Genomic DNA, 16,723 nt, shown 5'->3' on the forward strand with positions numbered 1-16,723 from the left:
TTGGACAAATGACTACACAACTAACTACCGTTAAACAAATTATAAGAATAGTTATTAATAAATAAATCAACAGCGATTCAGTTTCTTCAGTCATCCACAAAATCAACACCTGGCGGAATTAGACAATGTGGCAGCCTTAAGGCCGATTCACATTAGACGTTCAGGTCACGCTCCGCTCAAGTTCCGCTCACGATCAAGAATTGTGTACACTATTCACAGTAGGCGCTCAGGTGACGCTCCGCTCACGATCAAGAATTTCGGTATACTATTCAAATTGGCGGGACTCAGAGAATAGGCACAGTTCTTTGCATATATAAATTTGTTTAACATGTTTAAAGATTTTTCTAACAGTGATTTGGCTGTCATTGCTTTATGTTTGGACGAAGAAGAGCTTCAGTCAACCAATAAACAGCCAAGAATATGGGTGCACAATATTTTAAAAACAAGGAAAACAGAAGGGGAGTTTTTTACTCTGTATAAAGGTCTCTATGACGATGAAACTAAATTTTTTCAGTACTTTCGAATGACAAAACATAAATTTTATTGTACCGTATCAAAATACAGTCTATCTCCCTGGTTGTACAATTCCTTACAGCAGCGCACCAATTCAATCAACTGTTCGTCATCCATCGAGCTGCGAAAATCGTACCTTCACCTGACTGTTACTAATTCACACTACCCTGCCGCTCCACTCCACTCAGATCAAGTCACGATCAAACTATTCTCCTGGAGAATCGCCAAGGTCAAAAGAGCGGGACGGAACGTGAGCGTTGTGTTTACTGTGAATAGCACCATTTAAGATGCGTGTAAGAATACTTGACCGAACCTTGAGCTGAGCGTGAGCGGAGCGTGACCTGAGCTATAATGTGAATCGGCCTTTACTCCAAGTTTAGTAAATTGTATCATGGATTAAGTCACAAAGGATACTTTACTTTATTACCTGCTTTAAACTAGGATACAATATACTACAGAATAGCTAGGTAATCAAGAATTACTACATTTTTCCTATCTTGAATAGTTTCTTACGTTAAAATTAATATAAAAATTTGTCATTTTACTTTTTAGGTTTTTGAAAGGCAATGGAAAACCTTTCTATTTCAGGAAACATCTCTCCTCGTGATAACCAATAGTTCGATGCTCTATTGTTGACATAATGATCTCATTGGGATGGTTATCAATTAGAGATTTCTCCAACCAGATCCGCGTTTTCTACATTTTTCGCATGGCCTCGATGCTTTGGCATATTTCCATATCAAATCCTTCCTCTGACTACAATTTGAATTTTAATAAAAAGTAATTAATTTCAAATCACACATAATCAACAGATTATTTAGCTTGATCCCCACAGGTGACTTGGATGGAGATCTAAGAGTATTTTGCGTAGCGAACAAAAAGTTGTAATAACTTTTTTACTTTTTTACTATTTTTATTAATTTACATAATTGTATAAACAATTCCTTTATACCCTGGTATCCGTAACATAATTACATTACTATTCGCCAGTTGCTTCTTGCAGTTTCAAACTGTTACGAACAGAAATAGTTGTAGGCAGAGTTTTTAGTGTAGCGCGGTTGTAAAAGGTAAACAATATTTTGGTAGAATTGTGGCCTTTTTTCATGAACTTTGAACAAAAATCTATTGCTAGTAATTCCGTTTAAAATAATGTAAGTAGGAGTTTTTCTGAGGGCTATTTTTTTGTTAGGACTATTAACCCTTATTCCTACTCTTTTAAATGCTTTTGATCCAACAGTATAATTAGTGGGAGTATCACTTGTGATTTTTACGATTTTGTTTTGTGTTATCTGACACTCAGCTGTCAAGTCGCCGGGTTTCACTATCTATCTATAGTGATCCTACTTACATGTATATACAAGGGGGTCAAGTCTAGCATTACCTTTAAAGCTGTCATGAGGTACGCTCTCATCCTAAATGATCAGTCCGAAATGAGATTTTCAAAAAGGGTGAAATAAGATTTCATTCGTCTAGAAAGGTTTGTGTGAATATCTGAAGTTTGTGCTGTTTTTCTTAAATCCTAAAAATAAAGACAAGTGGTCTTAAAACAGTTCCATTATTATTCTACACTTAGAAGCCAAGCAATCCAAGTGTAGTGATAATAAGAGATCCACGTGCAGCATCCAAAACCATGTATAATTTAATTACATAAAAATACAACGTAACTACAAATCTGACCTAATCATATTTTTTGAACTTAACTTTGATTATCTCGAATACTTATTTTTTTGCACTTTGATCCCTTGGCTTCTGGGATTTGCAATACACAATGGGTTATATACTGCCAATCACTATCATCATCGAGGCCTTTCATTCATGTTGGAATGTTTGCCGCTCTTACTTAAAGGTGTTTGACTCGCTTATCGCGGTGAATCACTATGCATTATTCTTGTGTATTGTCAAAGTTTGTTGGATGACTTGGCTTTCGTTACAATTTTCTTCCACTCATTTCAGTCTGTGCATAAATCTCTCCAGTTTCTCACTTTCAGGATTTTGATATCATGACCTGGTCCTCCCATCTCTCTCTAGGTCTTACGTTCTTTATCTCTATCCCAGCCATATCAGTATATGCGCTTTAATAAATCTAACTATATCTTCTCCCTTCATTATGTCTCTTACTGAATGGTTCATTCTTTTTCTCATTTCTCCGTTTTCCATTCTTATCAGGTCGATTTTTTCTGAGAATTTTCCTTTCGAATATTCTTGATCTTTCTTCATCTTTATCTGTGAGGCACATTGTCCCAGCTGCGTCTGTAACTAAGGGTGTTTCAAAACTTCATGAACATTGGAAATACGCATGCCCGAAAAAAAATGAATCCTAAAAATATTAACTATTTTAATTTCATACTAACATAGAACCCACTAGACTATTATAGACAAATAAATATCTTCAGTAACGTCGGATTTCATGGTTTCGTTCGTAGATGGACGTGACCAAATGAGTAAGTCAGGTTCATGAAATTTTGTCGGACCAATAGTCTGATTGCAGTTTTGTATATTTTCTTTTTTTTTATTTCTGAATAAGTTCTTGTCCTTCATTAGCCTATGGTATCTCCAGTACCTATGTTTTGTTGTCTGCTAGTATTCGCTCCATTACTTCTTCACTTCCTTAATTTTTAAATTTTTAGTTTTCTATCTTAATTTCTCTCATCATGTTACCTTCTTTTCTAAAACAGATTAGATATTTTGTTTTTCCTTCGTTAATTTCTAGCGCTTTGTCCCGTGCTTCATTTGCCAGGATTGTTAACGCTTCTTTCGCTTACGCTTTCCAATGAATGGGCGACAGTTCCTTTAATCCCGCTGGCCTTGACGGTTTCTTCTACTGCTATGTTGAATAGTGTGGTTGACAGGGAATCGCCTTGTCGCACTCCCGTTTCTGTTGAAATTGTGTTCGTGCTCCCTTCTTCTGTTGTTATTTTATATTCCTATTAATTAGCATGAAATCCATTGGATCAGCTCCTGCAGCGTTAATAGATTCTGATGTTATTAAATGCCCCTTGTATGCAATGAACGCACATAATGCTACCCTTTTTGACGAGATAGCATTTTCAACACCTTCAATAAGACAATATAAAAGCATATATGGTGGATTTGTGCGGTTGATAGCCAATTTGATAAGTATTTACTTCTTGTGTAGTGCCTTTTCCATACCTTTTAGAATATAAGGCTTCTGGCCTATACGACTTGGATTCCTTTTAAAGAGATTTGCTACACCTACACTTAGAATTAAAGCAGAATCCTAACATATAAAATATCCATTATTTTGAACTAAAGTTTATAATGAAACTCATCTTAAATATTTTTTTCTAGTTAAAGTAGTAGAATATCAATGCCTCGATATACAGCAGGGATGGAAAGATACAAATTTCAAGAAGATTTAGAGAGGTTTCCCTTCAAGAGGTTTATTTTGGGGATACTTGGCTGGCTCTTGAATGTTTTTTGATCCTTCAGTAGCCAGTAGTAAGATTTATTAATATTTCTAAGTACCTGAGAGAAAAATCTTTAGTCAAAAATTTTAGACTCCGTCTGGTTCTGGAAATTTCCTGTAATGAATTCCTTTTTATGATATCCTAAATTTTGACAGCGGTAAAGGTTTTTAGGGAGTATGATTATTATTAAAAAGCATGCCTCGTTTATTTGACGCATCCGGCATTATTATTAAGCGTAGCTGGCGAAGTAATGTAAATTATTTTTCATATCATGAATATAGGGGCAAAAAGAAACGAGTAACTGCGCATGTCCAAATTGAGGCAAAACATAACGTGCTCTCCACACTGAATTAGTAATTCTTGCGTATTCACATTCTTTAAGTGTTGTCACTGTCAATTTGACTTAGTTAAGGCAGGTTACTCAGAGATATTTGGTTCAGGCGCCCCATGTTATTTGTCCAAATCTGCGGAAAAACTAGTCTTTTACCATCATTTTTACAAGAGTAAATTTCGTAAATTATTTCAATTTTTCCCTAGATTCTGGGGAAACTTTGGAAAGAATTTTATGGTCCGAAATAGCAAATTATAGAGTGAGGTCTCATTGGAAAGAGAGATGATAACTAGTACAATGGCGAACTTTAGTAATTTTTAAAAGCCATTAGTAAACATTAAATGGAAAATTCAGGCATGGCATATACTGTAATCTATTAGAATGATTATTTCAGGACAATTTTATCACTTTCTTAGTTTTTTCGTTTAATTTTAAAAGTGTTTAGTTTTTTTAATTAAATAAATATTCAACTAAACTAGGTAAAACTAAATAAAATTAATTTCGTTTACGTTCCACGGAGTGAAACATTGAGAAGACGTTGGATTTTGTAGAACAGTACTGTAGACAGCGAAAATAGAAAAAGATGTACATAGCAAAGAATTTTTCCAGCTTTTCATACAACATACAAAATGAAGCACCATGTAAGATAAGGATAATGTACTTGGGTAACAATTATATTAAATAATTTACACATTTTTTATAAGATTTGTATTTACATATATAAACTATTTATAACACAAAACAGAAAAATATAACTTACAATACCTAGGAATGTAACTGAGTATTAAAACAAAAACATATTTAAAGTATAGGAAACCTTATGCCAAACAATAGAAACAAATTTACATTTTTCTTACATCTAAGAACACACACAACTGTCTTTGGGTTTTTCCACAACATAAATAGCACTTATGTAAGGATATCTCTTAAAAATATATTCCTTTGATATAAACAATTTGTACTAAAATATTTCTTCTGACGCAAAGTGTATTTTCCTGTTAAATAAATGTGATATAAACACGTCTGCGAGGGTTATATTGAAGTGTGTATATTCATATCGGCGATAGGAACAATAATTGTGATCAAAATAAACAAGAAAGTTGCACAAGAATTAAAAAAAAAATAAAGTAACGCGAACAAAACAAATGATAGGAAAAAGTCTGAATTTAGACAAGACAAATCAACAACAAACAAGAATAAAGTAGCAAACGTTAAATAAGAAAGAGATTTCCAGTGAGTATGTGAACATTATGAAAGATATTTTAGGTAAGTAATGTTACCATTCAGAGCTAGGTCCTTATCGATTATCATTAGTACGGAATACGATATCAGGTAATTCCAAGGAGACATTCCTTGGTGTATACTTTTTCTTAATACTAAAAATAGAATAGGTATCTAAAATGTTTATTTCTAGATGGACTATTGCTACAAATAAGATGGCAATTTTGGACATTGAAATGAATAGAGCAAGATGGACAAGATGGAAAAAAGCGAGTCATGTGTGATGTAACAGAAAATTTTCATTGGAAGTGTAAAATGAAAATCTACACTTAATGTTGTGACAGTTAATATGAAAGAACAACAGAGAATGAGTGTATAATGATGAGTTTTATGAGCCTTATAGAGATAGTGTCTAGTAAACGATAAACTTTCATATTAATATAATAACAATAGATTTTAGCATAAAGTACGTTTTATACTCTTATAAAACGTACTTCATGACATAGTGTATACTTTTATAAGGAGTGTAGACATGTATGAAAGTTTTGATGTGAAACAATTAATGCGGCGGGTTCGGCCGACTGTTGTGGAGCCAACATTTCGCATTCCATGCGCGAGTTTGAAACTCTGCTCTGTCTGCCACTCCGCCTCGGCTCTCTCTCACCGCGCTGAGCTCTCTGGTGTAGTATTTTTAGCGTAACCTGACCTAACCATTCTTTCATTGTCATCGACTAATTACAACAGTAATGGTGTTAGAGGCAGTAACGAATAATAATATCACCGAAGTAACTGACTGAACAGCTCAACAAGCTCAAATACTATTTTTTTAAACTGAATGTTTTGTGTCTAATTATGCCATATTTATTCTCTTTAATAAACCGTCCTTTCATGCAGATTTTCTATAATAAAATAGTTTTTGATGTTTCACATCTGCCAGGTATCCTCCGACGTATCATTTCTTTTTTTTTAGATAAAAAAGTATGCTCCCAAATTTAGGGGGTCTCAAAAAATGATTTGAAGTGGCTACCATATTGTGCTTATTGTGCTACAGTACTGACTAGTATACAACAGACAGTTACGAATAATGCAATAACAATTGGTGAGAAAAAGGAAGCAGAGGGGACCGAAAAAGTGAGGTAGAGAGCGATATATAAGTGACAAAGGTGACGGACGGAAACGAGATGTAAGACCGTTTGAAGCCAACGTCTTATAACTAATTGAAGACACGCGTTGGCCGTGAACACTGGAAGATAAACTATACCTAACTCAGAGGGATTCATCAGGCATGGCTATTTTGGTTCTCATCTCAAACCGATTGGCAAGAAGGAGGCTGATATGTGTACCGCGCTGTGCGAATTAGACTCGATTAGCTGAACGATCTAGTGCACATACTTAAACGTAGTTTAGATGTTACATGGTTCAAATAATTCAAAAAGTATTATCAAAAGGTTCAAAATAAAAATAATAATTTGAATATAGTAATTTAAAATAACAAATGGACTTTAAATTAAAATACATCTGTAGATCGGTTCGGTGTTACTCATTATATTGATATCTACTAGAAAGTGTTCTGGGGTGCCAAAAAACCGGAATTCATATAAAAATGTTTTTCGCAATTTTACGTTTTTAGCAGTCGACAACACGCTTATGTCAAAGAACTGACAAGTTCTGATAGTCAATGAATAATGACACCTTCAAATACAGATTTATAATGACACTTACGGACTTATTGCATCTTTTTTGTGTTTTTTTTTTAGAATTACTGTGTTTTCCTAAATTAAACTGAACTATGGCTTTACTTGATTATTATTTTTGAAGGTGAATATTACTCACAAAACGAGCATTTACTATGAGTGAACACCCATCAATGACCCAAATATATATTATCTTTGAGTCACTACAACAGTAGCGCACCTAGAATTTGCCTCTGGGGGGGTTTTGGTTGGTCACCAAAATTTTTTTTATGATGTTACCTCCATTTTGAGTCCTTAAAATGTGTTAGTAACAGTGTCGGAATAGGGTCCGGGAGGGCGGGGGGATGGGGTTTAACCCCCAAACCCCCCCCCCCTGGATGCGCCACTGCACTACAACTACTTAAGGACAAAATCAGATAATTCCTTATATATTTTAAATGATACACTTTGTAAAATAATTTGCGCTAAAAAACAAAACTGATTGATTCTGTAAACCAGATATGATTTCGAGGCCAGCAAAGATACGAAATCTATCAAAAAACTTGTTGATTATATACCAAAACACTTTCAAGAAATTATGAAAGCTATAGGAGGATGTTTTTCTGATTAAAATAATTTAAATTATATTATTCTCTTTTTTTTTCTTTGTTTATGAATAATAAGTAAATGTTATTTTAAGTTATGGCATGCTCACATTAATTCTTATGTGTGAGGTTTAGATGAGAGAAATACGTGCATATGAGATGGGCTTAGGTCAGAGAATCACAGTAAAGACGTGGTTGAAACCACCAGAGAAAGAGAAAATGAGACTGAAGAAAGAGCGGGAAAAAGATAATAGCAATATTGTAGTAGAACCGCACAGGATTTCAGTCACACCCTCTACAATAGGTGGAGAATTTTATAGGATAGAAATAACATCTTACCATTCGGAACGAGAATAATAGTGGCTAATAAAAATTTTATTTCCAGTGATATAAAAAAGAGAAAAATAAACTTTGCAGAACATGATCATCCAATAATAAATAAACTATAACTTTTGATATTTACATCTGTTACAATATATTAATAACAAAATAAAGTTTGCTTTGACCTAATTATGAAATAATTTATTTTTTGCATTCAGATGATAAGACTAAATCTATTTAATTTATTAATTATATTAAACGACAAATAAACATAAAAGTCAGTTAATTGATGCACATTGTATGCGATATATCAATATTCAAACAAATAAAAAAGGAATTTTTGCCTTTACCACATGTTCATAATTGTTGACTACATATTTAAATTGTACAGTTGATGCAATTATAATATTAGATAAAAATTGCATCTAAAAATTATATTACATCTCAGGAACTGGTGTACATATTTTAGTTATTCCTAAGATGAGTTAAAAAGCAAGAGGTTGAAATACTTCCCTGAATACATAACTGAAAAATGGATAAATTAAATTGATTTTCATTCTCTTATTTATATTCAAATGGAAGTAACAAAAACGTGAAGCAATTTCACCTGCACGTGTACAGTATGGCCTACTTTATGGACATTCTGGGCAGGTAGATCATTGTGTTATCCCAAAAAATAAATATATGAATCATTTTGACAAATGGCAGAGGTGGATATATATAACGAAATTGAAACTTACTAACAAACATCCGCTTGGTATCCACGAGATGTCACATGTAAAAATAAGAGAATTAAATCTTAGGAGCCATTTTTAATTACTCATTATAACTATTGTAATTTTGCCTCTAATCTACTACCTTAGCAAATAAATCTTTAAAAATAATATCAATATTGGCAGTTGTATATATGTTTTTTTTTCTAATTTCTATTTAATTGTTTGCACCACCAATACATTATATGAAAAATTAAATTAAAATATTGGTAAACTGTTGGCGAATTGTTTAATACTCAAAGTAAACATAAAATACCCAGTAAAGTTGAATACATTACAAATGCTGCCTTTTTGTTAAGGAAAATAAATACACTAAACAGTTTATGATTCGAAGTATGATTTGTGAAGCAATAATATATGTAAATAAAAGTAAAAAGAGAAATCAAACGATTTCTACCTAGCGAAACCGAATTCAAATCGTCAATACCGTCATTCTGTAAATAAAAGTATGTGTACCAATCGCTGAGGGCAACGAAACAATGTACATATGATCGAGATTTCCTAGCGACAAGTATACACTATTTATATGGAAAAAAGATGAACTTTTTATAGATGAACTTTTTATACAGATAAAAACAAGAGGAAATAAAAGTTATAGTTATGTTATGGATGCGATACATAGATGATACACAAGATAAAAAACATGCCATTTATACTGATCAACGAAAATGGGATATAAATATTTAGATTCAATCATAAACTTTGCAAACTATTTGATGAAACTGAACCGCATTTCTCAAACTATAAATCATAAAATAATACCCGAACAAATCTGAACTCAGCACTAGAAATTCGTGGCCACTGTAAAAATTTTTTAGTAGATTTACCCTGTTTCAGTACATAAATACCTTTATATACAGTGATGAGTGTCTTAAGAACCGGCAAAATAACGCAAAAGATAGAAAACATAATACGTTGTGAAATAAAAAGAGATGAAAGTAGTAGACGTGGGAAATTATCGATAGAAACCTCTAATTTACATTACATTATATTAGGACTATCGATAGTTTCCCACCTTTAGACGTTAGCTTATAAGCTAGTTGACTTCAGTCATAATATTACAAGTATGATGTCGAACATTAACATTTTTTAAATTTCGCATAAAGTAAAAACTGATTGAAGGCAATAAAGCAAATGTAAATAATAAACAATTTAATTAGTAGTAATTTGATAATTAATTCTGTGTTGACGAATACAGAATAACAAGCTATGATAATTCTGTATTGAAAAGAATGTAAGCGACGTCACAAATCACAGTTTATTATTGATCAATACTTTAATTTTGGATAAAAAAATATTTGTACTTAAACTGTTTTTACTTACATTACGTGATACATATTACTATGACTGAAGTCAACCAGCTCATAAGCTAACGTCTAAAGGTGGGAAACTTTCGATAGATCTAATGTAATGTAAAGTAAATTATAGGTTTATATCGATAATTTCTCACCTCTACTACTTGCATCTCTGTTTATTTCACAACGTATTATGTTTTCTATCTTCTGCGTTATTTTGCCGGTTCTTAAGGCACTCATCCCTGTATACAGTAATTTTACTGAGTTATAAGAAAAAATGTTGTTAGGACTTAAATATATGTATAATTTAAGTAGTATTTTTACTGGTAAGGATGGTAAAAAGAAAATAATAATATTGACATCATGACTTTTGCTTGCAATAGTAGTAAATTTGCCTATTAAAATGGTAACAAGAAACTGTAAATGTACAAAATTAACAATAAATTTACTAATAAGTTTGTAAAATTACATTCTCATGAGCAATTTTACTAGCACTACTTAAATTAGGATGTAATTTTAGCACTGGTAATTTTACAACTGAAAGGCTATTTTGTAGTTGTCAGAAGGTAAATTTACTGAATTTTAGCAAAGTTGTGGAGAAAATGGCAATGAGTAAATGCATACAATTTCATTAGGTTAAATTTCCTGATCGTAACAGTAATATTACATTTGAGTAGTACATTTGCAGTTTTCTTATAGTAATTTTCCCTCATTCAATGAGGTTACAATTTCTTACCGTATATTTAAATGGGCAGATTTACTAAAAAAAATTTTACAGTGCAAATATTAAATCTGACACAGCACATAGACAGTTTTTTTGTATTTGATTTCACAAGGAAGCAAATTACCTGAGTAGCTTATACAGTCGAACCCACTTATTAGAATACTGGTTACAGGAATATCCCGGTTTAAAGAATAGAAATTTGAGGTCCCAAAACGTTTCCTTTACTTTTTCAATTTCTATTGCCCATCCACTTTGTTGCCTGTTAATATGTACATTTTTAGAAACAGTTAATTTAGAATTCACCCAGATACATAAATGTTTACAAGTGAATCATGGCATTGTTAAATTCGAAAAGAAAGGATCTCTAAAAGAAAAAGTTAATGTAATTTAATACATCAAACAAATCAAAATCAAAATTGCTAGAAAGTGGCAATTGCACAAGCTCGAGTGAGCAAACTATTAAAAAATCAAGACAGTTTCATCAACGATTAGCAAGATAATTCAAAATTAACCCAAAAACGAAAACTCAGTGAGAAAGATTCAGACATTGAACAGGTATTAGCCGAATGGTTTACTGAGAATTAGCCTGAAATGTTTCTATCAGCGGTCCAGTTTATTTGGGTAATGCGAACTTCAAAGCGTCAATTGGATGGTTCTGCAGATGGAAAAATCGTTCACAAGTTTCCTTCAAAAAAATTGTTGGAGAAGCAAAAGATGTCGATATATCTGCCGCAAATACATGGATAACAGATGTGTTATCTTCATTAATTTAAAATTATGAACCAGTGTGAGTGTACAATTGTGACGAAACTGCGCTTTATTGTCAAGCTACTCCAGACGGCAGCTTTTGTTTCCCAGAGTACAAAGCTGTAGGCGGAACAGATTGACGTTTATGTGCTGTGCTAAATCCGATGGAAGCCACTTCCACTAAATGGATAAATTGCCACTTTTTATTATAGAAAAAGCAAAAAGTTCAAGATGTTTTAAATCTGTAAAATCATTGCCTATAAAATAAAGTTTTAATAAAAATGCTTGGATGACAACAATTCTGTTTAAGGAGTGGCTTATTAACTTCGAAAAAAAAAATGACAGAAAAAAATAGAAAAGTTCTGTTATTTGTTAATAACTGCTCTGCCCATAAACTTGACATGAGGCTGAATAGTGTAACAATCCATTTCTTGTCTGCCAATACAACTTAACTTATTCAACCGATGGATCAAGGAATAATTTCTGCTTTTAAGAGAAATTATAGAAAAGGAGTTGTAAGAAAAATTATAGCAAATAAGGATTTTTATGATATGATGTCTTCAGCTAGCTCCAATGGCATGGCAAGAAAAATTTCAGTTCTCTCTGCTATTAATATGATGAAAAAAAGTTGGCATATTCTTTCGGAAAATTGCATAAAAAATTGTTTTATAAAGTTCAAGTGTTTTAAAGAGGCAGAAACTATATCATCCATAGAAAATGAGGAAAACCCAAAACTCAACAAAATGGCAAACAAAGATTTTTTAAATCATGAATGTGTTGCTTGTCTGAGTCCATTTCAAATAGGTAAAAGAAATAAAATTAGACTTACTCGCAATCAATTTAATTTTACTACCAAAACGACCGGTTTCACTTTCTAAACTTTGCAAAGCATCTTCAGGTCAAACGGCACAAAGTAAATTAAATAATGCTACTTTGCATGCTAATTTGCATCATTTAATTTACTTTGTACCGTTTGACCTGAAGATGCTTTGCAAAGTTTAGAAAGCGAAACCGGTCGTTTTGGTAGTAAAATTAAATTGATTGTAAGCCTAATTTTATTTCTTTTGCCTAAAGATTTTTTAAGTTGTTTATTTGAAGATAATTTATTGGTTTTCGAAGATACTGAATATCATCCGCCAAACAATGAACCTACCCAACTCAATATTGAAGCCACAGATAAGACAGAAGATGAAGATTTTTAAATTTCATGAAAATTCCATCCAATCAGCAAGTGCTAACTGCTTGTAATATTATAAGAACTTTTCTGGATTGCCAATCCAATGTTAATTCTTCTAATTATTACAATTTAGAGCAACAAGTGACTTATATTTTATGTACTAAAAAAATCAGGTGAAGATTACCTATTATTTTTCCAGAAAAAAATAATTAGTTCTGTTATATCTATTTTAATAAGAAAATATGTACATATCTAGGTACATCTTGCATACATTTCATACTTATTAGTGTATGCATGTATAAATAATGTAATTTGGTTTTTTTTAAATAAATTATAGTTACACTATTAATATATTATTAACATAAAAAGAAAAAAATATATACATATATGTATGTATATGCATACATAGTATGTATGATTATTCAGCCACCAACGATCAGTTATTAGAATATCGTAGTTATAGGAATATTTTTTCTTAGTACGAAGGCTATTCCAATAAGCGGGTTCAACTATACTTACATTACTGCAGTATATGATACTGTAAACCATAAAAATTATTAACAAAGGTATACAACATTACTAGAGATTTTAGTCTAGTTTAGAGTTGATCTGCACATACCCACTAGATTGACAAGGCTGTTAATGACTCAGAATTTCAAGGACTCAAAATCACCCCCATAAATGGAATTCATAGGTTAGTTGGCAAGTATTATAAACTACACTGTACCCAAAAAGTTAGCACTGCTTCTGCTGCGCTATATAGGCAATACATCTAGCAGTTTAGTAAACAAATTGTACACAAGAGTGTAAAATATCTATATGTAAGACAAATATGGTAAAATAAATGTGATTTGTGTAATGCTTGAGTGATAGCTAATGCAACCTAGTATACTTATTGGATCAAAACCTACTAACAAAAGTCAAGGAATACCAGAAAAAAGGACCAAAATCTATCCTGAACATACACTACCTTAATCAAACCTGTTTCTCCCTGTACTAACAACCACGTTCTTCCTTCTTAGATAGTAAATAAAATTTAATTGGTAATTTTTAAACCAATTAACTGACTAAGATTCATTCATCATAATATCCACTTAGTTATAAGGAAAGTTGAAATAACAATAAAGATTTTTCTGATCCAAAGTTTACCAGCTTAAGAGTGTAGGCGCAAAATTTCGATCCAATGCTTTTTAAATGCCATTCATTTTTTTCGAATTCTAAAAAAACTAATAAGTATTTTTGAAAAATTTAAACGCAGAATGAAAGAATACATTATTAATGAGTGCCGAAAGTCCCTGAAAACTTCTATAATGTTTATTTTAATAAGTTACAGGGGTAAAAAGAGAGAAAATTTAGTGTGATTTTTAATTTAAAATATCTCATTCAAAAAAACTTATTTGTTATTCTAAGGGACTTTCGGCCCTCGGTAATAATGTAATCTTTCATTCTGCGTTTAAATTTTTCAAAAATATTTGTTAGTTTTCTCAGGATTCGAAAAAAATGATTGCATTTAAAAAGCATTGATCCGAAATTTTGCGCCTATGCTCTTAAATAATCATTGTAATTATGATTGCTAATATATAAATAAATTACATATTTTTCTTTTAAATTCTAATTATTAAACAAATATATTTGTATAGAAAACACTATAGTTGATATTGCACTTATCCATTTTTATTTACTTTTTTTATATGTAATAAAGATTTCAATCAGTTTAATAGCAAAATAGTAAATAGCATTTTCAGAATAATATTGTTAGGCCAAAAGTGTACTACCTCATCAATTATTACAATTATTTTTTTAAAATCCTATTCATTTCTTTATTTTGTTTAGTAATAGTAATATCAGCAAGTAATGTCTTATCTGTAATGTCCCCAATCAATTCATTTTGGGATTCTATTTCTGTACCTAATTCTGAAGCCAGACCTTTAAGACGAGATATATTTGAACACATTTCTTGTAAATTTGCATCTAGTCTAGCACTAAAGTCTTTACTACCACCTGAAGATACCTGACTATAGTTGTTGTAGTCATTGTTCCTCAGTCTTGTTGATGGGTGGTTTTCATAACGATCATATGAATTGAGCTTTTCTTCTAAATTTGTGTTAGATGTAGATTGCTAAAAATAATTGATGTTAGTTAGATTCATTGTAAAATATAATAAAACATGTTCTATTAAAAGCAAATAAAAAATATTTCTTTTAAAATAACTATCTCTTATACATAAAATTAATACAGAATCATAACAAAATAGTTTTGGATGTAAAAGGATTCAAAATTAATAAAGACTTCTAATAAGACAACAACTTTATCAAGCTAATGAGATCAATATCTAATTATTTCATTACAGTATGGAAATTCTACTGAATCAGTTTTTACAGCTGTTTGTTAATGCAGATTATTATACTGCAATATATAGCAGATGGCTTTTGTTAAATGCCCTACATATGTAAAAAGAAGTGCATTGTAAAAAAGCATTTAGAAGTATGTACACTAAACTAAACTACACTTGAGAGATATAAAATCGAGACAGACTTCCAAATCTGAAGCTACAAAACATACTAAGCTTCCTGAAAGGAACGGGACTAGAAAAGCCAGTACCATTGAAAATTCCTCAGAAAACTAACAATAAAAGTAGCAACAAGAAGTTTCAACTTCCGAAAAGACTCTACTACAGAAGAGTATTATAATATATAGATCAACTGCTGTAATTATATTTCAGATGCATTGAATCATACATCTCTTGTCTATCCAGTATTTATTTCATTTCATTTTTTCATAAAATTCTTCCAATTATATTTAAGATTGATAAGCTCTAAGATCATAACTCAAAAAAAAGTTGAACATAACCCAATTTAAAAAGTTATACCTAAATTCCCCTTTTGTCTTTTTGTAAGTATTTAACTAACAAATACTAATAATTTTACAATTATATTAAAAGTCATTCATGGTGCTTTTCTTCTAATCATATTATATTTGTTTGCAAAGTGAATCATATTCACCTACTATAAAGTAATGGGGGTAATGGGATTAGCAGACACACTTTTTGAGGGATTTATGAACTTTTTGGTTTATTTTTTATTAGAACAAAGTATATCTAATCTGTATCGCTAATATATCAACAAACCATTGGATTATTTTAATTTACAATGATACTTACCTTAACAGTACTAGGAGTAGAACTAGAAGTTGTTGAATTGGGAGAATCACTCCTGCCAGCCATATAATTCTTCAAGCTGCTAAAAACAGATTTAATACCATTTATATGTTTCTGAGAAAACCTAAGTGTAGAGTTGATCTCATCCAGCTGTTTATCAGTTTTTTCAAGCTTCTCTCTTTGTCTCATCAACTCTTCTGCTGTAGCTATACCTACTTGTTCAGAGTCTCTTAAAATACTAATGCTTTTTTCTGTGCTATTAAGCGTACGTTCCTCTATAACTCGTTTTTTTTCTGCAAAAGACTGCAGCTGTTCATCAAAAGTGGGTTGTATATTGTTGTATGTTGGTCTTCTCGAATTTCGCAAAAAGGTTTCATCATCAACATCATCTTCTTCAAAAGGATTGTTAGATCTTGGATATTTTTGACGAGACATCTTGTTAATTTTATTTTTTCTGTCGACACTAAATATTATATTTTAATTATTTAAAATGACTTGTTATTGTATCACAATCTTACGTCTCATACAAACACGAAGTTCAAATATTTGACAATAGAGGCATAGAGGGTTGCGTTGAATTGACAGTATGACAGTTTCTGATAAAAAACAAAGAATAATTTACTTTAAAGATAGGTACGAAAAAACTAGGTCAATTAATTATATATTATTATAGATAAAGAATTTACCCTTAAAACCTGTTATTTAAATTTAAATTATATTTAGATTTTTTTTTAATTAGTGGTTTATGTTGGCTACCT

General features: G+C 31.3%; 1 protein-coding gene across 1 annotated transcript; it reads right to left on the bottom strand.

The window, feature by feature from the left end:
• Positions 1–9,002: 9,002 nt before the first annotated feature.
• Positions 9,003–16,553, bottom strand: Snap29 (Synaptosomal-associated protein 29kDa). Its single transcript, XM_072526260.1, has 2 exons — positions 15,969–16,553; positions 9,003–14,927 (listed from the first exon to the last, which is right to left on the bottom strand). Exons 1-2 carry the CDS (start codon positions 16,398–16,400, stop codon positions 14,601–14,603), a joined length of 759 nt encoding a protein of 252 aa, XP_072382361.1. The 5' UTR covers positions 16,401–16,553; the 3' UTR covers positions 9,003–14,600.
• Positions 16,554–16,723: the final 170 nt, after the last annotated feature.

This window comes from Diabrotica undecimpunctata, chromosome 3 (assembly GCF_040954645.1).
Source record: "Diabrotica undecimpunctata isolate CICGRU chromosome 3, icDiaUnde3, whole genome shotgun sequence".
Classification (NCBI taxonomy): domain Eukaryota; kingdom Metazoa; phylum Arthropoda; class Insecta; order Coleoptera; family Chrysomelidae; genus Diabrotica; species Diabrotica undecimpunctata.

Bases quoted from the DNA above. Each gene is read 5' to 3' on its own strand.
- Snap29 (XM_072526260.1), bottom strand. From the start codon at position 16,400: ATGTCTCGTCAAAAATATCCAAGATCTAACAATCCTTTTGAAGAAGAT. The intron at 14,928-15,968 runs GTAAGTATCATT...AATTATTTTTAG, and splicing joins CTACTCCTAGTACTGTTAAG to CAATCTACATCTAACACAAA.